At 38.3% G+C, this 25,605-nt stretch overlaps 2 protein-coding genes across 2 annotated transcripts in view; one reads left to right on the top strand and one right to left on the bottom strand.

Moving 5' to 3' along the window:
• Positions 1–2,426: 2,426 nt before the first annotated feature.
• Positions 2,427–16,413, bottom strand: TFB2M (transcription factor B2, mitochondrial). The gene is made up of 8 exons (XM_081123725.1): positions 15,965–16,413; positions 15,172–15,260; positions 11,483–11,633; positions 11,004–11,152; positions 8,344–8,433; positions 7,320–7,382; positions 4,642–4,805; positions 2,427–3,136 (listed from the first exon to the last, which is right to left on the bottom strand). The coding sequence occupies exons 1-8, from the start codon at positions 16,254–16,256 to the stop codon at positions 2,959–2,961; spliced, it is 1,176 nt and encodes a 391-aa protein (XP_080979851.1). The 5' UTR covers positions 16,257–16,413; the 3' UTR covers positions 2,427–2,958.
• A 38-nt stretch (positions 16,414–16,451) lies between these two features.
• Positions 16,452–25,605, top strand: part of CNST (consortin, connexin sorting protein) — a 50,134-nt gene continuing 40,980 nt past the window's right edge. The window contains exon 1 of the mRNA XM_081123943.1: positions 16,452–16,748. The gene's annotated coding sequence lies outside the window, so the exon portion shown is untranslated. The remainder of the gene's footprint in view (positions 16,749–25,605) is intronic.

Below are 25,605 nucleotides of genomic sequence, written 5' to 3'. Positions count from 1 at the left end.
AGATCCAGGCTGTGGCGTGGAGGTAACTAGTCATCCCTTCAGGAGTGACTGCTAATTTTTAGTAGTTAGATTCAGAACAGTCCCCATGGTAATGTAGGAATGGGAAGCTATGGATGAGTCCCATTAAGATAGTATTTATATTAGGATTCTTGATTGAAAGCGATAGAATTCCATCCGAAACTAGTTTTAACAAAAAAAGGAAATTGGCTTTGTTCGTGTATATGGCTTCAAGTATGATTAGAGCCAGGGGCTCAAATGTTACCAGAATGATGTCTGCCTACTTCATGTTAACTCTGCTTTCTCTATGTTGACCTTTCTGTAGATTTTCCTTATATGGTGGGCAAAGGAGAAACTGTCCTCCCTATAGGAGATGCATTTTTGATAATATATTGTCAAATAATTCTAGAATGTCACAGGTAAGACCACATAGTTAAGCCCTTTTCATTTTGCACATGCAAAACCAAGGCCCAGATAAGTAATCTGCCACTCTACAAGTTAGTGATGAGAGAACAAATGGTAATATTCCATAACAGGGTTTTTTAACACACACATACAAAGACCCTTAAATACCACTGAGTCTCTTGTAATAATTGAAGGTTTTCATTCTCCTACCATTGTTAGTCACCATGGTCTTACCTGAAGCTAATTGTATGGGCAACTATTTCACTGTTCTGAGTGAAAACATTTTGTTCAGAGACACCCGGCCATGTTCCCAATATCCCATTTTGACATTCCGCTAAGCCCACTGGGTCTTGGGGAATTCAAAAAGACCACATGAGCATCTTTTAGTCTCAGCCATCGGCAAAAATAAAAAGCCCTTTGGCAAAGTATCTTTTTCAGTGCTTAACCCTGAATTGCTTGGTATCAGACCTGTACCTTGTCATCACCAGGAATCATTCCACCTCTGATATTTTCATACCAGAGTCTAAATTACTTAGAACTGGCTAACACTTGCATCATTTCAACCATTTTCTTCCTGTTACTTTCATATTCCTTGACTCCTGTGTTAGGGTCTACAGAGAAACAGATGCTAAAAGATTAGACATGTAAAAGGTCTTTAGAAAAACCATGCTGTGATTGCAAGACTCTATGGGAGTAGAGAGAGAAGAAAGATTGGATAGGAAGTCCTGGACCACAACAAAAATCCAAGAAAGGTTTAGCCAATCCAACAGGGAGTCCTTGAGCCAAAATTGCCGTTGGAGTTGTGTCACCAGAGGTCTTTTTTAAGATCACATAGCTAGAAACTGTTTGCTAGTAACTATTTGGCATCGAACTTGGAATTAAGTCCACTGCTTCAAGATTAATGCCTCTTCTTACATACCATGGTTAGGGGCCTGCCTTACTACCTCCAACAAGCTTAGTCATTGCCTGGGAACAGACTGTAGGAAGTGCTGCCTTGGCACAAATACAGTAGTGGATTCAGGGGGGAAGAAGCTGGAGCCATCAGTCAACTACGCTCCCTTCAACAGATCTGGCCACACCCCACTGCCTTTAAGCAGCATCCTTCCCATCTGAAAGACATTGACTATCAAACTAATTTCTCACTGTACAAGTAACAGAAATCACTCACATGCAGACCTAAAGGCTAATCTCCTTCATACACAACTTTTATTCATCTAATTATCCATATTCTCCAGGGCTTCAGTCCTAAAATGGCACAATAGTATAGAGAGTGATACCACTATAAATTTGGTTCCATCCTTAGCAAGACCCTCTATATTACTGTCCCTCCTTAACTCTTTCTCCCTTAACTCCCACAGTATTTAACAAATCTGTCATTCTTAAGTCTTCTCTTCCATTTTGTCTGAGGTGACACGGCCTGATCTCTCTCAGAGCATACACCACTTGTAAGGCACTAATACATTTTTTGACCTCTACATATATTTATGTTAGAATCTATACTCAAGTCCTTTTATCTAGGCTAAGAGCAAAACGTGCTTCTCTGGTTTTTGTACTCCATTCCTCTTCCTAAAAACCATCAGTTAATCCCTCTGAAATATATTTAAAATGTTTCTCTGCTGACATTCTTGCAACCTAGTAATGAATTTATGGAAAACAGATGATTTAGTTTCCAGCCAGATCTGTACAGCAATGACAATAGTAGGGAAGTTGGGAAGAACTGGTTTGGCTAAGTGTTAAGAGCACGCCCTACAAAGAGTTACTTACTAATATGTCTTAGGTATTACAAAGTGTTATAATAGTAATCAAATCTAATTCAGGAGATTAGATATGTCTCGGCTAAAATTCAGTAGCTTATTCAATGATCTAAGAAAATATTCTTAATTTCATTTAGGTTCATATAAAGTCTAACTTCAGATAAATTTTTTTGATGGAACAAAAATGCAAGACTTGTGACTTATTCACTGACTGTACACTGACTATACATGACATTTTGTTTCATTTGAAACGGAAAAAAATTCACAAACTCTTATTTAAAATATTTTAATGTCTAAAAAAGTTTAAGCCATCTTAAAATTAATTTAATTGCACAGTATTTAACACTTTAATAAAAGTATTACAAACCAATGAAAAGTAAAACAAACCACTTAAATCAGTTTTATTTACTTTCCAAGCTTAAAAATGAACCAACTTTTTGCCCCCCTGGAGGATGCAAAAATCCACAGTGAAAGTGGAATATTTAAATTAATACAATATAAGTATTTGGCTAAAAGGATTTTTAAAAGTAAATTTCATCTGGTAATTCCATACAACTGTGAGTATGCTGACAGTAGATACGTCTTCATGATACTCAGTGATGAATAAAATAGCAGCCGTTGTTTTATCTAATGTACTAATGGTATCAACTTCAGAAGAAATCATCTGCCTTGTTTGTGCAAAACAAAACAGTTCCCTTCTGTTGAAAGAATGTGAGCTTTAAAAACTTAGTTCTTTTTCATTTGTGTCATAATTTCCAAATAAAATAAGCTGTTCCAGCTACAGTCTTGGCAGTCCAGTTCCTTATATGACTACCTCTTCCATGAAGTCATTATATAGCCACTTACAGGTATGACTTTTGGAACATTCTATAGTTTCAAAAAGCCGTTTAAAGTCTGAAGGATACATATCTATTATTTTTGTTCTTTTCTCTTGTTTTATTTTCTTCAATATATCCATTGCATCAATTGGACTCAATGAACTGCAAAAAAATTCAAAATAAATTTGTTACATTCTTTTTCATAACAACTGTCAGTTAATATTGACAAAGGTGGCTTCTAAGCGCAATTTAAAAATGCCTATCTTATTATATGTAATTAATCTTATTTAGTTTAAGAACTTGCATATAATACATATCTTTAACTATGTTTATTCCTAAAGTTATATGGCAGATGCAGGCATTAACATGTTCTAACCAATTCCGACACAAAATTTTCATTTAACATTGCCCTTCTAAAAAAATCCTTGTCTTGTCTACTTCTTTCATCTTTTAACTCTCTTTGCAAAAATATTCTTAAATCCATTTAGGTTCATATAAAAGTTCAGTAAATTCAAACAGCAGAAACTGATGTCTTACTGTTTTCAAAGAAGGAATAATCTTTCACATTTTTATGTAACAATTACTGGTGAACAAATTATAAAGCAGAAAACTGCCTTATGTAGTAGTCTATCAAAAAACCATCAGTGAGCCTCTGACAGTAACAAGTAAACAATTGCAATACAATATTTTGGTAGAAAATATTTCCAATACTTTAATTTGAATGGAATCCTCTTCACAGATGGAAATATGCTTTCAATTATTGAAACATGCTTTCAATCACAGGGATGTCAAAGGGAATTTTGAACATTTTCCACCATAGTTTACCATATTTATTCCTTAATTTCCTATATTCTTCATAGTTTCACACAAAACCACCACAAGGGGACAAGATAAAATATAGTGGATTATTTTTACTGGTCTATTGCCACTTTTAACATTTGTTTTTACACAAATTTTGTTTAACCAACAGCTCATTCAGCTACATATTTAATGATCAAATTAATTTTTTTTTGTATTTGTGATCGAATTAATTTAACTGATTAACATTTTGCTCATCCTCTGACAATACTTTAAATATGGGCTGCTGATTACAAAGTGTAATGATAACTCACAAAACTACACATCAGCCCTATATAAATATTATACTTATGTAAATACAATATAGGTAGTAATAGCTATAATCCTTATCAAGCTTTACATAGAAACAAAAATTTTAGTCCAGGGCAGGAAAATTAGGGTGGTACAATGACCCATCCCTACTTTGGTTAGGAAACAAAACCAATAAAGACAGGCAATGACAAGGTATGCCACCAATAATGCCAACCTTCTCCACCCCAGCCAGCAGCAAGCAGCTAGCTCTTCATGAAGGTTAATCCTGGGCATATACTCTTGACAAAGATAAAACAAACTGTAGGCATCCACGGTTGTTTTTTCAAAGAAGGGAAAATAATTAAGCTCAGGAGATTATGTGGAAAATATAATTACACTTTTCTCAAAATGTGCACCAGGCAGAAGAAAGTATTCTGAAGAAATACATGAGTGGAAACATGGTACCTCACTGTATTAATCAAGATATACAAAATATAAAAATTAGAACCTCTAACATGAAAGTATAATTCTCACATTAAATTGCTACTTTTATACTTGCTTTTATTCTTCTTACTTACTTTAAGTGGTTTATTAGCTTGCCATTACGCTTCAAAAAACACTGCTTTACCATGTGAAAAAATACATCATAGTTAACAGGTGTTAAATTTTGTGTAAATAAATTTCTATAAGGAGTAAATTGAATAAAACACAGGTTTTGTTGTATTTGTTGTTCTAATGATTCCTGGAAAAGAGGGAAAATAAATTGTTAGTCATAAAATATTGTCAGAGCAAGACATGTCCACTTACTCATTCCAGTTACCTGCTGGAGAAGGCAGTCCCCATAGACCCTGAATGTCCCTGTATGTTCTTATCAGCTGTGCCAAGAATGCAAGGCCCTAACCGCTCTTTACCTGGGCTATTTCTCAGGATTGTCTGCAGTAAGCCATCTTGAGGGATAAGATAATTTCTCTCCAGGACAAAAGCAGGCTTGCTTAATGTTTGCTATAAATGGGGTGGGGTTCCCCCAGCCCTGTGTTGTTCCTCAGTTGCAATGTAAACCCTCTGCATGCACACCATCCAGCTGTGCCACGTCATACACTCTGTGGGACTTGGGGGAAAACAACATCCTTTGTCTGATCCAGGAGTCTGTGTCTTTGGCCAACAACCATAAAGAGTAACAGCTTATTAACTTGTAAAGAGGGTGAAATCAAATACCAAACGTGACACTAATATGCAGTGAGTCTCTTCTGTATTTGAAGCACAACACCAGATCCTAAGAATAAAAAATACTATTGATAAAAAAAAAAAATTTTAAATACTATCGACATGTAATTTTTAATTGGGTAATTTCTTTAAAAAAATATGAGGTTAGCAAGCAATGGCCTGCCTCTTTTTGTATAGTCTGGAGCTAAAAATGGTTTTCACATTTGTAAAGGATTTTTTTTTTCTTTTAAAAAGCAAAAACCAAAGAACACATGATAGACACTGCACGTGGCCTGAAAGCATAAATATTTACCAACTGGTCCTTTACAAAAAACACTGCCAACCTGCTCAAGTATACAATATTACACAGACCAAATGAAAACTGTATGTGACTCAAGTTGAAGACACTTTTCACCCCAAAATTATTCCTCAGAACAGAAAGCGCCTTATATTTCTTCAGGAAATCTCACATATTAGGTAGTGATCACTTATTTATTTTATATATATTTAAATATAAATACTATTTGTGGAAGACATATTAGCCCTCCCCCCAACTTATAATCAATTCTAGCTTCGAGTTTGGGATGGCTGCAGCTTAAGGAACTGGTAGAAAGGAAGGCAATGAAATTCCAAAATATTTAGTAATTATTAATTAGGAATAGGGATAACACAATTCAAAGTATTACTTGTTGTTGTTAACAAGTCTTTTGAAGATGACGTTAAAAAGCAACCTGGCAAATATCTTTGGAGTTACAGATATACACTTACTTGATAAATAGGGAAGAAAAAAAACTTTCCTGATGTTAAATGAGTGTTTATTTATAACTTAGAAAAAAAGTTCAACGATAGCATAAAAACGTGGCTTCAAAAAAAGTGTGAAATCTCAAACTTTCATGGAAATGAAGATGATGTGCCATAAAAACTGTAAAATGTCTCAAAGTGTTTCTGTATCAATTTCATAATTGATATACTGATATCAAAGATACATGTGAAATATTTTAATAAAATTCTCTCATGAAACATAATAGTTGGTCATTTCATCTTCATCCCTAAAAGTTTACATATTTAAGTTGGCCAAAAAACTTTTTTACCTTTGATATTATCATTGAGAAAAATGAGCAAGTGCCAAATACACAGGGTTGTTCATTTCGGAGACATCTGGATAAGTACCTAATGGTATCCATCCAAAACATATAGCTCCTATTAAATTATGCTTACGGAGAGTGAAAGACAACTGCTGGATGGAGGGGGGCAAAGGCAGGGAAAGGGAAATAAAGAAAAGAGGGGGGAAAAAGTGGATGAAAACTAAAATCACAGTGATCACCATAATGACTGACCACTCTAAAACCAGACCACCTCTAAATTGACAATTTTCTTTTTTTCCTTTAGTAGCAAGAGAAAATACCAAAGAAGTTAGCAAATGGAAACTTCAGACTGAGTTGGTATGCTGGGATTAGAGCATCATTAGCATTTAATCCTAACGTGGAACTTTTTAACTGAGATCAAAACTTGTTTTTGAAACTTCAGCTCTTTTATTACAATTTCACTACAAGTACCCTGATATAAACTAAACGGAGAATCACTTTATAACATCATCACTCTGGTTTTTTAGAAAGGGGGAAAAACAAACAAAAATAAACACCCCACCTCCTGGGTAAGAAAGTGATGTACCTGTTAGAAAATTCAACCATTATAAAAGTAGCAATATTACAAATTTCTGATTAATTAATAAAGTATAAATTTTTTTTAGTTTACCAAATTAAATGATTAAGTTTTCCAAATTTGAGATATATTTTCATTTCAAAAGAGATAAAAATCAAAGTCAGATTCTGTTTAAGTCTATTAACTATGCTAGATTCCTCTGTATAAATAGCCAAAAAATACAATTCTTTTCCAAAATAATTTAAATTTATTAAAAGAAGATATGCTTAAAGAACATTTCTAGATATTCTAAAATTAAAAATTTAAATCAATACAGAATACCAGATAATCTTATAGAAAACAAAGGAGATTCCACTTAGAGAAAAAGGGAGGGGTATGCATTTATTCTTACCGTGCTCTCTGGCTTTTCCAGTTGGCCACTTTGGGTGCTTATGTCAAATGATGACCAAGGCTCCTGGAGGGAAGTTAAACAAAATCATCTTTTTAGTGCTCTTTGGTCAAACTGCCCCATATTATTCCTGCAAAAATGTCTTACCCTAAACAACAGAATGAACCCTAACTGGTTTAAAGAAAAACAACATGCCCTGGCCAATGTGGCTCAGTTGGTTGAGCGTAGTCCTGTGCACAGACAGGTCAATGGCTGGTACAATTCCAGGAGCACATGCCCAGATTTCGGGCTCGATCCCGGGTAGGGGGTCAGGTAGGAGGTAGCTGATCAATGTTTGTCTTTCACATGTTTCTTTCTCTCTCTCTCTCTCTCTCTCTCTCTCTCTCTCTCTCTCTCTCTCTCTCTCTCTCTCAAGTGAAAAAAATAAGATACAAAATAATACAATCTTCACTACATAAAGAAAAAAAAATAGCAAAAATAAAAGACTAAAAATATGCCACAAATGTCAATAGTGACCCCTGGGTGGTAGAAATGGAGTGATTTTTAAATTCTTTTCTTTCTTTTACATGTCTTACATTTTTACAATGAACATATATTATTTTAATAATCAGAGAAAAACATAAATATCTGTGACAAAAACAGCAGGGAAGGCGGGGGTGGGGGAGTAGGTGGGGCGAGATTAATCAAAGACTGCATATGTTTGTATGCATAACCCATGGACACAGACAATATGTGGGGAAGAGGGGCAGTGGGGCAGATGCAGGGTGGAGGGGATCAATGGGGGAATAAAGGAGACATCTGTATACTTTCAGCAATAAAGATAAATTTAAAAAAGGAAAAGGAAAAAAAAAGGCAGCACAAATATTTATTATATTCCACAGTTGGGAAAAATAATAATTTTTTTCCATTCGCTGGTCACTAAAATGTAAGGTCTCTGAAAAGAAACAAGTTCCCTGTTGAAATTGTCTTTTTAGTGTTTTATTTTTTATTTTTTCTCCCAGCTGAAATTTAAAAGGGCTTTACTCACCATATGCAGAAGCTTAACCTTACAAGCCACCTGCCAGAGCACACTCACTGCATAGTACATGTTTGGGTTCTGGGGATTTGCCAATATCCTCTAGTGGGAGGAAAACAGAAGGTACTTGTTACACAGAACTATAATCAGTCAAAACCAAATGCTGTCTTAATAGTAGTATCTTAACAGTCTATAGAAATTAAAGAAAATTAGAACACAAAATCTTAATTGTAACTGTTTCAAAGAAGAGAAAGGCCTTTTAAATGTTCATATTGAAATATATCATGTACACTTAAAATAGAACATATTGGAGATTGATTTCCTTTACCCATATCTAACCCATCAGGGCAAAACCTCATTAAAATGAAACAAAAATGTGTAATTACTGTGGAGAAGGACAGGTGTGTTAGAAATATGTACCAGGTGGGCCATTAAATTTTGAGTCAAGCTTGCTTAGGTTGACATTTGAAAGAGGTTACCACAGTGAATGAGAGGGCACCTCAGCAAGAAACCACATGTGAAAAGATCCTTGGTAAAAGCAGCATTAGACATTTTCATAGCAGCAAGATGAAACCTGAGAAAGCATTTCCTATTTCTCTTCCTTTCATTCTTCCATGTACTTATTCTATGTACAGCTTGCTTCAAGGTTCTGAGACCCTTGCTCTCCCTCCACAGACAGTCAGCACTTACTGTCTGGATCTTGGTTAATAAATCATCCCTTCATTTCTTGCCCCACTATCCTAACCCATAGCTGTTATATACAAATAAGTATCCCGTTACAGTGGATTAAAAGATTAATAACAGGAGGCATTCTGGGCAGAAAAACATTACTCTCAAGGCAATATCAAGGACTTCAGGAGGACCTTCCATTTCAGTGAATTAAAAGTCTAAAACCCTAAAAATTCCACACACAAAAACTGTTAGAATAAAGGAATTCAGCAAAGTTGCAGGATACAAAACACACAAAAATCCATTGTATTTTTATACACTAACAATGAACAATCTGAAAAGGAAATTAAGAAAACAATTCCTTATACTGAAAACTACAAAACACTGCTGAAAGAAATTAAAGAAAACATAAATAAAAGACATCCTGTGTTCATGGATTGAAAGACTTAATATTGTTAAGATGTCAAAACTACCCAAGTGATCAAAAAATTGAATGCAATTCCTATCAAAATCCCAAAGATGTGCTTTTGCAGAAATTAAAAATTCACCCTAAAATGTATATTGGAATCTCAAGAGACACCAAATAGCCTAAACAACCTCTAAAAAGAATAAAACTGGAGGACTCACAATTCGTGATTTCAAAACTTACTACAAAGTTACAGTAATCAAAATAGTGTGGTACTGGCATAAAGACAAACATATAGAACAATGGAATAAAAGAGTTCACAAATAGACGCTCATGTATATTGTCAAGTGATTTTTGCCAAGGGTGCCAATGGGGAAAGGTCAGTCTCTCAACAAAGGTGCTGGGAAAACTGCATATCTGTATGCCAAAGAATGAAGCTGGACCCTTACCTAACATCATATGAAAAAAAACTAATCAAGCCCGGCGGGCGTGGCTCAGCGGTTGAGCATCAACCTAGAATCCAGGTGATCGGGGTTCGATTCCCGGTCAGGGCACAGGCCCGGGTTGCGGGCTCAATCCCCAGTCGGGGCGTGCAGGAGGCAGCCAATCAATGACTCTCATCATTGATGTTTCTATCTCTCTCCTTCTCCCTTCCTCTCTCTGAAATCAATAAAGATATATTTAAAAATTAAAAAAAGTATTCAAAATAGGTCAGACTTGAACATAGAGTTAAAACTATAAAACTCTTAGAAGAAAACATGGGGGAAAGCTTCATGACATTGGATTTGGCAATGATATCTGAGATATGACACCAAGGCAGAGGCAACGGCAACCAGAAAAGAAAACTGGACATCATCAAAATTAAGAACCTTGGGACTCAATCAAAGGATACCATAGCAATGTAAAAACGCAACCCATAAAAAGAGAGAAAATATTTGCAAATCGAGTACCTCAGAAGGGATTAATATTAAGTATAAGGCCTCCTAAAACTCAACAACCAAAAAATAGACAACCTGATTAATTCATCCAAAGAAGACATACAAATGATCTATAATCACAAAAAAGGTGCTCTTCATCACTAATCATTTAAGAAAATGGAAATTCAAAATATCAATGAGATAACCAGTTTAAATCAACCCAAGTGTCCACTGACAGATGAATGGATAAACAAAAGGTGGTGTATATATACAATGGAATATTATTCAGCCTAAAAACACTATGCTGAAATAAGCCAGACAAAAAGTGAAATATTGTGTAATTCCACTTTTACGAGGTACCTAGAATAATCAAATTCATAGACAGAATGAAGAATGATAGTTGGGGCTCATGGGAGGGGAAAATGTGGAGTTAGTGTTTAATGGGTACAGAGTTCCAGTATAGATTGATGAACAAGTTCTGAGAGTTCATAGATGGTGGTAACAGTTGTACCACAACGTAAATGTACTTAATGCCACTGAACTGTACACTCTCAAAAAATATTTAAAATGGTAAAATTTATGTCATGAGCCCCAATTAAAATCACACAGATTAAGACTACAGAAAAATCACAGAACTTTTTCAAGACAAAATACTAGTCAAGTACTTGTTAATAACCTACCTGGCAGTCCGTTTCATTAAAAAACAAATTTAGTTCTACTCGTCCATATCGATATAGAGAAGTACAGGAATATACATCATGTAAAAGTTTCCACATCATCTTTTTCTCATTTTTAGTTGGGAAGATTCCAACTACTTTTAAAGGGATACCTGTTAAAAACACAAGCAAAAATACTTGAATAAATTCTTAACACTTTTCTCTGTGACCATATTTTATTGAGTAAAACTAAGTTAACAAACTATATTAATTTTATTTCAATTAAAACTAAGCCTCGACATGTTTCCTTGATGTGGAACTTGGCCTCGGCACAACTGCTGGGATTGTGTTGAGGTGAGGGGAAAACAATATTCAACTTAAGAGCTTCTGCCCATAAATTATATACTATAAAGAGTATACAAATCTCATCAACAAACCAGGTGCACTGCTAGAAAAAGCTGGCAAATTATAAGGTATCTCCCTTAGTAAACTACAAAAATTACCTTCTGACCAACGAAGTGTTTCTATTCCAAAATTCTGAAAAAGCAACTTTGAATTCACAACAGGCTTTACTACTCCAAAACTTCTAGGATCAAGTTTAAAGAAGTCACAGTGGATCAAGTGTAGTTTTCCACCCAGCTTTTTTCCTAGGGACTAAAAAGAAACAGAGATAAAATGTTAAGAAATGTAAATGTCAGTGTTATGCGGAGCGTTTATAACAATTCAAAGATCTACTTCAAAAAGCAAATCTTACAATAAATATTACCACCTTAATAAAGATGTAAAGAAAACATTACTAATATACCCTAAAATTTAACAGTTAATACAAATCAATTAATGCCTGAAAAATCATGAAAATACAAAAAAAAAGTCAAAAAAACAAACAAAAAAAACCACCAACGAATTCTTACTGATCTTTTTCCTTTCTTTATCTCAATGGCATCATCAGTTGTTCGAAAAGCTCCTTCACACTAATCTCGAATTCCTTAGCAGTGGCAGCCTGGTGCACCCACAAAGATTCTGAGACCACATCTGGGCTCAGACAGAGCTGCAACCCATCTGCTAGTTACACAAAGATGTTTCACAGTGGAGAAAAACAATAAAATATTAAAGTGAGAGGCAGGTGATTCAAGAGGGTATTCCTTTTTTTCTTGAAGGGTTTAGTTAGTCCCTCACCAAATGAACTTAGCTCACTGTGTAGGTCACTGACCATTTTCCACTTAATTTTTCATTTACTTTTTCTAGAGACAGAGGCAACTCTAGAAGGAAAGCTCCCTGTCCACTGGAAGAGATCCAATATGCCTCAATCTTTTTACTGCCCTGATCTGCTCACCTTGCAGTAGTAGCCTGGAGAGCTTAGTAGTATGAGCTACAGACTCCATAAACTTAATCTGAAGTTATAAGAAATCAATCAGAAGAGGGCAATATGCTTTGATATGCATATTTAGGTTCTCATGTCCAGAAACCTCTATTGGTATTCAAGGTTTCAACAAATTTGCAACCTAAAGTCATGAATTTAAAAACTAGTTTTTCTTAAGCATTTGAGGTTCAACCTATAAACATTATTAAATTCCTAAATCTAGTCCATTTCAATGATTACTTTCACGGGGACCCTGGAAAAAGACTAGTAGAAAGAACAAACTAGGGGTGGAAATCATGTATTTTTGATCATGTTAATTTTCTTTTAAATATGTTTTTATTGATTTCAGAGAGAGGAAGGGAGAGGGTGAGAGAGAGAGAAACATCAATGATAAGAGTCGTTGATGGGATGCCTCCTGCACACCCCCTACTGGGGATGGAGCCAGAAAGCTGGGCATGTGCCCTGACAGGGAATCAAACTGTGACCTCCTGGTTCACAGGTCAATGCTCAACCACTGAGCCATGCCAGCAGGGCTGGTCATGTTAACTCTGAGATGCCTATTAAGTGATCCAAGTGGAAATGCCAGGTAGGAAGTTGTAGACCTAAATTGGGAGGTCAGTGAAGTGGTCCAGGCTGAAGATATAAATTTGTATTTAGCTTGTTGAAGGTAATTGAAGCCAGGACTGCAGATGAGATCTCTAGGGTCAAGTACACAGGAAAAGAAGCTGAGACTAAGCCAAAAAGGAAGGAAGAAAACCAGAAGAGTGGGGATTATGAAAAAGAGCATTCATATAATGCATACCTCTAAAAACTGATTAAACAAATTATACTATATGTATGGCAATAAAGTAATCTCACAAATTACTCAAGTCATGTTTTAATCTTCCTAACTGAAGAAAGCTAATGAATTTTGGTTTGATGGTAATGTAAAAAGAATGTATACTTTATGACTTTATTCATCTGTCACTTACCATTCACTAATTCAAACACAGTAACAGCCAAAACTCCAGAATTAATAATTCAATTCGTATAATAGTGAAATCACATGTTAGAACTCAACTTGACTGCATTTAGGATTCAAAAACAGGAAGTAAAAAGGAGAGAGGAAAGACAAGTAACCTCTTAAGTTTCTCCTACTCATGATGTTAGGCACTTTAGTCTATCTTACTTAAATTGCATCAAGATTCTTTACAGGTGGGAATTAATGTTTCTGCTTTGTATATGGAAAAAATAAGAGTCAAACAGTTTAAATTACTTACTTGCCCAAGGGTCTTAAAGGTAGTAAATGCTAGGGCTGCGATTCAGCCTAATTTGAAAAGACTGTGCTCTATCCCTGCTGAAATAAGACACAGTTTACCACAAAAGCTGGTGTCTCTTCAACTAAACATCCACAGCTAAGTGGATGCAACAGTTTTCACAATTCAAATGGGATATATCATGATTTATTATTATAGCACACAATCTGTAATGTGTATCTCTAGACATCCAGATAGGAAAACAAACTGTTCCTACTGGAAACATTGTCAACGTGGAGTCCCAAGAATTTTATCCGGGAAATGGGGAAGGGAGTAGTTAAAGTTAGATAAAACTCCAGAGTCAAGCATCACCCTTTAAAATCCTTTCAGGTTTTAGAAGCACACTTGAGAGCCTTTGGGAAGCTAGAAGCATTATCTGCTTAGAGCACCACTTTAACACCCAAGCAAAGGTTCTATTTAAATGGCTTCTTCCCTTTTATTCTGGCAAATACATAAATTCGCACACAACTTTATCTGAATGGCTTTTCACTTCATCATAACAATGGTTAGTAAGTTAGGGGCTGAGTTCAAGTTAGTGCTGAGGGGGAAGGGGACTGGGAGTTTAAAAAAAAAAGTAAAAACCTTTACTGGAGCAAAAACTAGTAAGCCTTTTTTAAAAACGACCAAGATAAAAGCTATCTTGTTTTTACTTTCCAAATTGAAATTATAGATGGCTATGGGTACTAAATCACATTTCATGATCTTGAATCTTAGAACAATTCATATTCTTTTCCTCTTAATGTTTCTGAAATGCTAGCAGATTTTTCATCAATTAAATTACCCGGTTAAAACCCTGAATTACTTTCAAAGCAGCATGTCGTAGAATAGCAAACAGCTAATGCACATAGTTCCATTAATAATAAGTCAACAAAACAGCTGGATTTGATGGACATTTCACAATTTTTTGTTTTCATTTAGATTTTACATGATTTCAGGAAGTTGGCATAGAATAGCAGAAGTTTCCTAAACTGAATGTAGAGATTTATAAACGAGGGAAGGAGAGAAAGAAAACAGGATGACAATTATGCAAGAAATTTCCACTTTACTGTTATGCAATCTTGTGCTATATAACAAAAGGGAATTCACTGAAAAATCCATTTGAATAATGCCTTCACTCCATGCATTTGTATCTGACCATACCAAACCTTTCTTGCCCCTAAATCCAGAGTTAATACAGTCCCATTAACTTGATCTTAGCACTGCAATTAGATTCTAAGCTCAGAGAAAGCAGGGGCACAGCATAGTCTACTAAGATGAGGAAACAAGCCTAGAAATACCAGTTATACATTTTGTTCGAAGTTACCAAACTAGTCTGTAGCAGAGCTAGAAGCAGAAAACAAGTCTTAGAACCCCAGTCTTTTAGTTATTCAACAATCACTGATACTACGTTCTAATCACTGGGGATGACAACATATTTAAGGCATGGTCCCTAAAAGTGAGTCCTCAAAAATAAATTGTGTGCTTAAGTTTACTTCCCTAAACCGCTGCAAGGGGAAGGGGTTGAACAGTAAGTTATTTTTAGAAACTAAAAATCTACCTCCAAATGTGGAATAAAAGCTTTGTCACTTTCAACAGCAATCACTGTGGCACCTCTTTCAAGTAATGCTTGAGTCAGGATTCCAGGACCTAGTATATTAACAGAACAAAAAAATGATTATTTACAAAAAACAACAATTCCTTTCAAAATCAAAGAAATTAGTCATTTTACGTGTATTATCTAATTTTAATTCTTACAGCAGCCCCAAAGTAGATATTACACTCCTTACTTACATATAAGGAAACTGGGGATTAGACACAGTCACTGGACTCCAACCTCACAGCTGGTAAGTGGTGCTGCTTGGTTGTGAATCCATCCTGTCAAAGGCTGCAAAACCTGAGCTCCAAACACAATGTCTCACCCTCAAGGGGGGAAAAAAGCAAACCGTAAAGGTTGCCTCTATCCTACCATTTAATCAGGGACTATCCTAAACAGAACTGATTCCTCATGATAGAAAATGGTGCTTTAAAAAGTTACTCTTTAATAAAGTCTATAAATCTAGTGTTCTCAGCATCCTTCTACTGGTCCAGAGGTGATTCAAGGAAGGGTAATATGAAAGTTCTTTTTTAGGGGGTGGGGTGCAGCTACCTTGGAGGGACGGTGGAATCTAAGAGCATGTTCTCTCCAACCATTTTGTAAAGCGCAGACTGCTCCATAAACACTCTGTCGCATGATCAATACTGACCACATAAAAGAAGGGGCCATGTCTTACACAGCAACCCACGGGGGGGTCAACGTTTAAGTCTGCAGAAGGGGTGAACATCCAAGAAAACGCAGTCCGTGACGGACTCACCTGGATTGAATTCCAGGATTAGGTTGCAACCGTCTTTTTTCAGCAGGAACTGCACCAAGGTCTCAGCCAGCCTCGGACTGAGTATGTAACGCTTGGACTCTAAGCGGCTCTTGGACACCCCCGAGGACAATTCTCTGAAACCCTCACTGGGTTGCGGCTGGAAGTCAGACAAGTTCCTGGCCGCGACGTCCTTCCCCCTCGCCGCTCCGGACCTCCAAAGGCAAAAGCGACCAGCACCGGAAAAGGCGGACAGCGTCAGCCGCCGAGAAAGCCCTGCCACGGGGACCCACATCCTTACACTCGAGGTCTGTCCCAATGTCACCCAGACTCATTACATCGCCCGCGAACTCCTCACAGGGAGCCCCACGTGTGGGATCTCCCCAACACCTGACTGGGCCCGGGCGAAAGCAAACACCGCCAACCACGCATGCGGACATCCTCTCCTTGCTTTTTCCCGCCCTTCCGTTTCCGGTCAGGTGCTGGCGCTGGAGGACTGTGAGTGGATCGACGAGGAGCCGGACCATCCAGGCCGTGTACTCTATGGTTGCCCGCCCTCCGCGCTTCCTCTCTAGCCGCTCGCGCTCTATGCTCCGCGGTCGCGGGCGGCCCCGCCGGGAGGGGTGCGCAGAGGAGGCGGGGCTGGAAGGCAGAGGTGTCTCCGACACGCGAGCGGCGGGAGACCCGAGCAAGCTCCGTGACAGCTCGTCGGCCGCCATGTCAGCGAGTGGGGCTGGAGACAGCCCCGGAGCCCGGCGGTAGCCCTCCTTTCGCCTCCAGGTCCCAGGTGAGCAGAGGGAGAGCGGGATGCAGCAGGGAACCGGCCGGCTCGCGGCCGGGGGTGCAGCGCCTCCTGGAACCCCTCGCTCCTCCCCCTGCGCTGTGCTCCCGGGGCTGCATCGCCTCTGCCCCCCGGGCGAGGTGTAGCCGGCTTCCCCCACCTCCGCCGCCTCTCCGCTCCCCTGTTTTCCTCCCGCCCGTGCGATCTGTTCCTGCGCATCGCGCCAATTTCTCCCTCCCTAGGGGACCAGCGGCAGAAGTCGTTCCTCTCCAGGCTCCCCCCGCACCCCGAGTCCCCTCCGTGCTGCAGCCCACAGCCCCTGCTCCCCACCCTGCTGCACGCTTTCCGTTTTCCTAAACACCTGCCCCCCCCCCCCCCAGCACTTCGGTTGTCAAGAACCACCTGGCGTCTCCCCTCCCTTCCTCCCTCTGGGTCAACATCTCCTTAATTTTTAATTTTGCGTGTTGAAAAGATTTAAAGTTAAGATTGGGGGAGAAAAAAAATTAAGACTTAAAAGCTTAAAATTCCTTTCTAAGCTTAAAAAGATTAAGACCTTAGGATGCTCGTTTCGTCCCCCGGGTAAACTTAGTCAAACAGATTGGACTGTGGAATGCATTTTAAAAGGCCAAACACTCTAAAAATAGGATGCTCTAATGGAAATTCTGGCAGTGTTTTTACCTGCTGGGTAATGTTAGAGGACGCGATTCTCTGCGAGTGATTTCAGGGTTTGAGGATTATACTCAGAGCTTTACCCATTACCCTTTGCACCAGGGAAGGAAACTGCAGCCAAGCTACTCCCTATTTTAAAATGTGTGCAATCCTTTCTGCTTAGTGTGTTGGGAGTGTAATTGAGCTTGGCATGTAAATGCACAAGGAAAAGGTATCTAAGGAATGTATCATCTAGTCAATAGACATCTGCAGATTATATTCAGCTGATGAATATCAAATGGATACATTAATGACAGTCAACTGTGGCCTGATTTCGACTATAAATTTGTTAGGACACCATGGAAAGTACCTAATCAACTGTTGTGGAAGCCCTGGGGACTCATCGATCTTAATTTCCTTTTTTATTTTTTATTTTTTTTGTTAGGTATCCCCCTTGACAATTTTCTAGAAGTAACTTTTGCTTCCTCTGAATACCATCCTTGACTGGGCTGTCTTCCTCTCTGCCCTTAAAAATATTTTCCTAGATTCAGAAATACGTTGATTTTTTTTCCCCCCCAAGAGCCCCAAAGGCCTTTTAAATCAAAGCAGAATGATGTTTTATAGAAGAAATGGTTCATGCATAGGAATGTATTGTTGAATTTCTCACTTTAAAAAATACTTTTTAAAAATGAGGTTTGAAAATACTTATTTTAAAATTTCCTTTTTTTTTTAATTTCATAATATTTGTGAAGCAAAGGTAGGCTACTCGGCCCTAGAGAAACTGATGGGTGTAGTTATTTTCTTTTCTTTTAGTTTTGGAAAAGAGAATTAGATTATGATAATTATTACCATTTTCATAGTGTTAATAGCATGTTTGTGGTTGAAGGTATTTAAATAATAAAGGGGCAGAATCTTATGCGTTTTGTTTCTGAGGCTCCAGGTGCTGGAAATGTCCTTTTCACTTTTAAAGATGAACCTTATAATCAGTTTTTAAACCTACTTTACTAGGAAAAACTTGGTTCATGTATTTACATCTCACTTTCTTAAGAGGTGTGGTTTTTACATCCTGCTCATTTTTGCCTTTTTGAGGTAATCTTTTTCTAAAATGGTGTCAGTGCACAGCGATCCTGCTGATTATTTTTACACTCTTCTTAAATTATTTTTATCACTATCTCAGTGTAATTGGTAGATAAGGGGAAATTCTGCTTTTTCTTTGGGCTTTTAAGTGGCAATCGTAACTGGGAAATGCCACATGATCGTTCTTGTTTGCTGTTCTACGTAAGGCTGTAGATCTACAACAGTGCTATCCTTTGGAAAGTCACACAAGCAATTTAAAGTTTTCTAGTCACATTAACAAAGTAAAAAAGAAACGGGTGAAATTAATTTTTACTAATAAATTTTATTTAATCCTATATATGTACATTATTTCAATATGTAATCAGCTTTTAAAGGTTACTCATGAGATAATTTTGCATTCTTTGCTACTAAATCTATGGAATCTGTATATTTTAACTTACAGTATGTCTGAATTCAGACTAGCCACATTTCAAGTGCTCGGTGGCTACATGTAGCCAGCTAAGGGCTAGGACCTCATTGGGCAGCACCTATCTCTAGGATTACTGTGCTATTCCTAAGGTGTCTTCTTAGCCTGAGAGTTCAGGGTAAATTCTATGGGGTAAATTTAAGAATCCTTTTCCTGAAGTGCTTCCATGTTCAAACTGAGAAGTTTCTCTGCAGGAAGAAGGTTCCACGAAGTCCCTTCCTCCTTGGTGTTGACTGTGTTAACAGGAGAAACAGGTGTTCAGTGCTTGTTCAGTGGGGATCATAAGATACCAGTGTGCTCAGTCATTTCCTGGAGTGTCATTGTTACATTTATTTACACCTGCATGTCAACCATGTGTCAAGGCCCTGTATGAGCCTGGCTCCTGTCTATCGGTATTAAGTAGAAGTTAAGGGCCCACACGAAGACTGAACTTCATGTTAAACAGGTGGGGTACCCGCTGTTATAGACTTATTTTCTAAATCAATTTCAGGTATGGCTAAGAGTTTTGTAAATGTGCTTCTCCAAATGATGGTGGTTCTTGTCAAAGAAAAGGTAAAATCCTTCTAGCAAAATGTGGAAAGGAAGAGGTTATGATTTGGGGCTGGAAAACTCTGGGAGCCTGAGCAGTAGCAGAAGAGGAACGCGTGCGTATGGTGCTTTAGGTAAATTTGAAAGGAAATCCGGCCGTTTTTATAGAAAGCTACTGACGTGTTGGCAAGGTATGTGCTTTAAGCTGTTTTTGCAAGCGAGGTGGTGATTTGCATGGAAGCTTCTCTTTTTCAGCGCTGTCATAACTGAAAGATAACCCTGTTGGAAAGTGAACTGCCCTCAGTGGGGATCAATAGGGACCAGTCATGGTTCTTATCTTGACCTCTGTACTCTAATAAACTTTCCTAAATATTACTTTAGCTGCACTGTTTTACACCTACATTTAATGACAAAATTTAAATTACCTGGTCAGTAAAACAGACTCCCTTTGTAAAATGTAGTCATTATAGACCTGGCACAGTGTTGACAGTGTGTGTGGAGTATTAAAAAAAATCGAAGATAGAATTAGGGAAGTGGGCAGTTACTGTATGTTGCTTGTTCCATGAGAGATAAATGTGTGTGATGTAGGAAGATACAGTGTTGTGTTTAAATCCAAATGGCTACCCATTGACGTCATTTTAGTTGGAAAAGAAAGAGAATACATTGTTTTGTTCCTACAAATTAGTCTTAGCTATTTTTTTAGTTGTTTAAGGAAGAATAATTGATAATCTGGACATTTTCAGGTGTTTTTTTAAAAACTAATACAATTTAAGTGGCCTCTACAAGGATGATATTTTTATTGAGAAATTGTACACTCAATATGTCTGTGTCTTGATACTGTTCCGGAGCATTCTCTCCAGTTCGAGGCCTTTAGGATTCATATGAATACAGACTTTTCTTTATTTAGGAATCATTCCCTTGGGGAAAATTATACTTCCTTTAACCAGGGAATGCTAGTGTTTTTTATGCATTTGAAATAACTCATAATGTTCTTTAAAGAAATACATCATTAGTCAGTTATGCCTCCATAAATAATAAAAAGCATGTCTGAACAATCTTGAAAAAAGAAATATATCTTTTAAATTTTTCTGAATCTTTTAATAGCTTGAGATTTCTTAAATTGCTCTGTCACAGTTTTGAGATTCTGCTCTGTGACATAGTTGGAGATGGAAACTTTTTGCCTCCTCCCTGCCATCCCGTAGGGCTTCCTGTTTTTCATCATCATTAGCCATATAGAAAGGAAACTGTGCGTGTGTCTATCAGAAATACTGACAAACCATGATTGTTTTTCCCTTTTAACTTCCCTTTTAAGAATTCTGAAGCAGCCAGTGACAAATGTAATCACTTTTGTTGACATTTGGGCATTCGACATTTTAATTGACGATACCTAGAAGATTTTAGGAATTAACAATATTTTGTAATTGTCATATCTATTAAATTCTCTTATGAGACTACTTAGTCTATTTTTCCTGGAAAAGTAATACCAGATTAACTAATCACATTAATTTCTATGTTGCCTGCATTTTGAAAACCCAGTGAATTGGGTGGCTGTGGTTTTCTAACTTAGTGATGGTATACTAACATTTTAAAATAATTTTTATATTGGAGATCTTAAAGTAATTTATTTAAAATATGTGGACTCTGCCCAGCTGGCGTGGCTCAACAGTTCGGTATCGACCTATGATCCAGGAGATCGGGGTTCGATTCCCGGTCAGGGCACATGCCCGGGTTGGGGGCTCGATCCCCAGTCGGGGGCGTGCAGGAGGCAGCCAATGACTCTCTCATCATTGATGTTTCTCTCTCTCCCCCCTCCCTTCCTCTCTCTGAAATCAAGAGTGTGTATATATGTGTATATATATAGATATATATATATAGATGGACTCTATAGTAAAGTAAAGAATGCTCTTCCTGGATATTTGAGAGCATACCACTTATATTTTGATTTCATGCAGTCATTGTTTTTCTTGTCACTATTTTCTCTTCTGTAGGTGTTACCCCTTTACAACCAAGTCTTTAAAAAAGAATTTTTAAATGAACTGTAAGACATTGCTGAAGATTTTTCAAGGTGGACTTGTACTTGTGAAAATGTATTTAACTTATTGAAGCCTAGCAGAGTTATTTTTACATTATGAAGCACCAAAATTACCTTAGTTTTTTTTTAATTTGTAGAGAATGAAAACTTCTTATTTAAATCAAGTCTTAAAAGGATTCATACCAAGTAAATGACGTGATATCTTCTCCCAAGTTCAACTCGGATGAAAAGAGGAGTGGAAGTTAATAGGAACTGTGCTAATTAGAATGTTATGAAATTTAATTTTCTGGAAAAGACTTTATTGATACCCACTTATGACTTCTAAATCCAAATTCAGTCATCAGGCTTTATTTTCTTCAACAATCTACAAATAATCACTAGGTTCCTGTTGCTCCGGCAGTTTTTTACAGTTGTGTTGGGGAGTTCTTCCCATGCTAATTAGAGTCACACCTCTAGCCCTGGGTCAGCGCTACAAGGAGCCAAAATTAGAAGCAATGTCATGTCACTTTCTTATCTTAATCATATTACACGTTTTGTGACTAAGGAGAGAAAAAATGGTTTGTCTTACTAGTCTTACTTTTGAACTTTAGTTTTAAAATTGATGTAATATGTTTTATATCCACCAAAGCTCATATTGTCACCAGCCAGAGAAAGATCTGTCTCATGTCAACCTAATGTTAAAAAATAAAAGATATTTCAGGAGGTAGTCCTTAGTGTATCAGGTGGCCTCTTAGGTAATTATAAAGTTGTAGATTTTGGTGCCTACAGGCTTTTTATCGTTTCTCAGATGTATATCTAGGAAAAATCTAGGGATTTCCTAGTGAAACCACAAAGGTACATGGCTTGCCTTCCCTGACAGCCTCAGAGATTATGCCTGTGTGTGCAGAAAACTGAGGAACAAAAGTTGTGCTCCAGGAACAGTTATCCAGGCTGAGGAAACAGATGTTCCAGGAACATCTGTCTTATAACTAAAGCTTCCATTTGCTTGTATAATACGTCATATAAAACCACGTATTTTGGCCAGTTAATGGGATAGTGGTTGTGGAAAAGTTGGAAATATTGATACTCATCTGAGATGAATAGGTTGTTTTGATGCTCAGTAGAATAAGATTGTGGTGACACTAGCTAAATTGACCAGACAGTAAGAAGTCATTCTAGACCTTTGCAACATGAAGAAATATTCATTCCACAAATATATCAAGTCAGTTTTTATTATGTAAAACACAGAGGTAGTGTTTTCTGGAGACTAATCTGCATCTGATCTGCAGGATGGATCAAAAGGGCTCTGTGAGGCGATAAGAGCCTTAATTAAAAGCAAACATCACCGAAACTCATTTTGAAGTTTCATAACTTCTGAAATGATAGAATTAATGAGTTTTTACTGCCTGTTCAAAAGAAGCGTAGAGAGTAAGCTAGCTCCCAGCTTAAGTTTTATAGCTTAAAAATAGTGTCAACACCGTGTTTAATGCCATATGGATTGTTATGTTCTTCATCCTAGCTGAATTCATAAATTAATTTTAATTTATCGATAATTCGATTAAACCTGCACGTTACAATGTACATTGTATGTACATATTACAGCCTCCATAGACATTTTAGTGAAACTTTTGAAATAATGATGGCTTGTGAATGACTCTGAACCTAGCGTTGTTTCCTTTCAGCTTAAGGGTTAATGTTTGAGCCCATAGGTGATCGGTGTGGTGCTAAATACTGTGGGAAATGCAGTGGAAATGGGCCCTTTCACCAGAACATTTGATGAAAAATATAAGTATATAATGTATACAGAATATACAGAACGGCCCCAAGAACAAAGCAAGCCTTTAAAATGCCTCCGTGTCCGTCTTTGTGCATAGAGGAGCTCGTGTGTGTGTGTGCAGAATATTTCTCATGCAGCATAAATCCTCAGAAGTAAAGCTTCGAGATCATCTTTCTTTTAGTAAAAGAACATGTACTAAGGAAACCATTCAGGTGCAGATGCTGCAGATGCTTATGTGGTTAAAACATCTTCAAAACTGATCATTCTTATGAAATAAGCATTTAAGCAGTACAACAGAACCCTGTTGTACTCTTCTTAGACTCTGTTGCTCATCCCAACTTCTATAGCCACCCCCCCCCATGTTACCCTCTTCTAGCCTCTTCCCTCTCCTACCTTTACCTCCTTTTTCCAGATCTTTCTAAACCCTCTAACCATCCTCTGGGTCCCTTTTACTAAACTCCTGCCTCTTTTCTTGGAATTTGCCGGCTTGTCCTTCTACTTCATCTTTCAATGACCAGAATACTCTCTGCTCCGGAGTTTCCGCTCTATTTCTGTTTCCTACCAGATAATACTTGTGGGTTTTTGTTGTTAATTATATTTTAAATGTCCTCCTAGGTCATGTAGCCATTTTTTCCAGACCTGTTTCCGTAGGTAAAAAGTAGTGAAAAAGAGCCTGTAGTTTAATAGAACAGGCAATTATTAAGCCCTGTCGCGTGCCCAGGGCTCTGCTGTGGGAAGAAACGCAAAAGAAGTCACACGTTCTTCTGCTTCAGGCACTTGAATTCTACCCGGCAAATAACACGCATGCATGAAATCGCTTGTGAGAAAGACGACAGCAATGAATACACACGCTCAAGAGAGTGGCCCCTGGATGTTTCGGAAACTGCGGCGCTTATTTCATTCTCAAACATAAGTCTCTGAAATGTCTCAGCGTAGGTTCTCTATCAGCTATGGCCTCAAACTTTGATGGGGCTTTTCTCGGGCCAAATAATGAAGATTCTTGCAATTTCCTTTCCTCCTCCCACTGGGGTCCCTCTCTCACCATCCACTACTGACAGCTTGAGGAAAGAGGGCCTGTATCCCAGAAGTGATGGGATTGGCAGCAAGAGACGCTGGGACCCACCGGGAAGAAGGGACCTAGTAAATAGAGTAATTCCCCCTCCTGTTCTCTCCCTCAGGACACTGCTGTCTCCCAGACCTGTGGGATCAAAGTCTGAGAGGTGTCCTGGACTCTTTACTGTCTCTTACCTTCCACGTCGAGACAGTAGTCCAAAGCGTTCATTCTGTTCCAGAGTCCTGCTTGTTTATATTCCTGCCACTGTCGTCCTGAGTCAGGATGTCATCTCTCATCTCATCCCTAACCCGGCTTCTCATTCCCTGACCCATCGTGTGTATCACCACCAGATTAGTGTGCGTAGAGCACAGTGCTGATGACCTGGCCCCCTTTTCAGAAGGCTTCCCAGTCCCATCCACGGTCGAACCCAGGGCCACTCAGATTACGGCCTTTAGTCCGATGACAGCCCGCCAGATCGTTTGTTACCTGTCTGCCATGAAATCATCCCAGAAATTGAGAGTGTTCAGAAACTTCCATGACATTTCCAGAGTAAATTTTATTCGAATGTAATAATTTTAAAAATCGGGTTCGCGTTTCCTGTGCCTCTACTGGAGGCAGAAAGTTGGTCTTCCCCAGCAGGCCGTGTGAGAATCGCTGGTTTAAATTCCTCTGTCACCACGACACAGCCCCGCCTCAAGTTATCAATCTCGCCACTCACTGCCTTCCAACAGCACCTCCTTTCCAAAGTCCAGCCGTCTGCTGTTCTTAAAACACACCCTGGGTTTGCTCACCTTTTTACTCTGCTCAGGTTTATTTATTCTCCGGAAAGTGCAAGGAGAGTGGGAGGGCCACACCACCTGGGGCTGGGTTACGTGTGTTCCTGTGCCCTGTCCCCTCCCTGCTGTGTCAGCCCCCCAGCTGATGGCGAGGACCAGAGCTGAGGACAAACAAGGCAGCTCAGCCGACCGAATGGAAGGTGCCTGGAGCCGGCACCCGCTTGCCTCGTGGGAGAAACGCGGGGACAGGTCCACCAGCTCGCGTGATGAGCCGCCACGCATGTCATCTGTGTTTCCTGGGGAAAGGGAGCCTAGGTCTAGAGGGGGTGTCATCAGTGGGCGGCTGACTTACTAACTCATGGCCATCAGTGCCTTCCTGAGTGTTTGGTGTCATAAGTATTTGGTGGCCTTGGGCTCTTTCATCCCTTCCTAGCCGCGGTTAGCACACGTATGTGCGGTTGTTCTGTAGCCAACATGTCAAGCTGTTTGGTTCTGTTCTGAGTTTCATCTGTCTCTCCCTCCCCCT

This window comes from Miniopterus schreibersii (genome assembly GCF_964146895.1).
Source record: "Miniopterus schreibersii genome assembly, chromosome: 21".
Lineage (NCBI taxonomy): Eukaryota > Metazoa > Chordata > Mammalia > Chiroptera > Miniopteridae > Miniopterus > Miniopterus schreibersii.
This window is presented reverse-complemented; position numbering and strand designations above follow the sequence as displayed.

Bases quoted from the DNA above. Each gene is read 5' to 3' on its own strand.
- TFB2M (XM_081123725.1), bottom strand. From the start codon at position 16,256: ATGTGGGTCCCCGTGGCAGGGCTTTCTCGGCGGCTGACGCTGTCCGCC. The intron at 8,434-11,003 runs GTAGGTTATTAA...TCCTCCCACTAG, and splicing joins TTAATGAAACGGACTGCCAG to AGGATATTGGCAAATCCCCA. The intron at 4,806-7,319 runs GTAAGAATAAAT...CCTCTTTTCCAG, and splicing joins TGGAAAAGCCAGAGAGCACG to GAATCATTAGAACAACAAAT.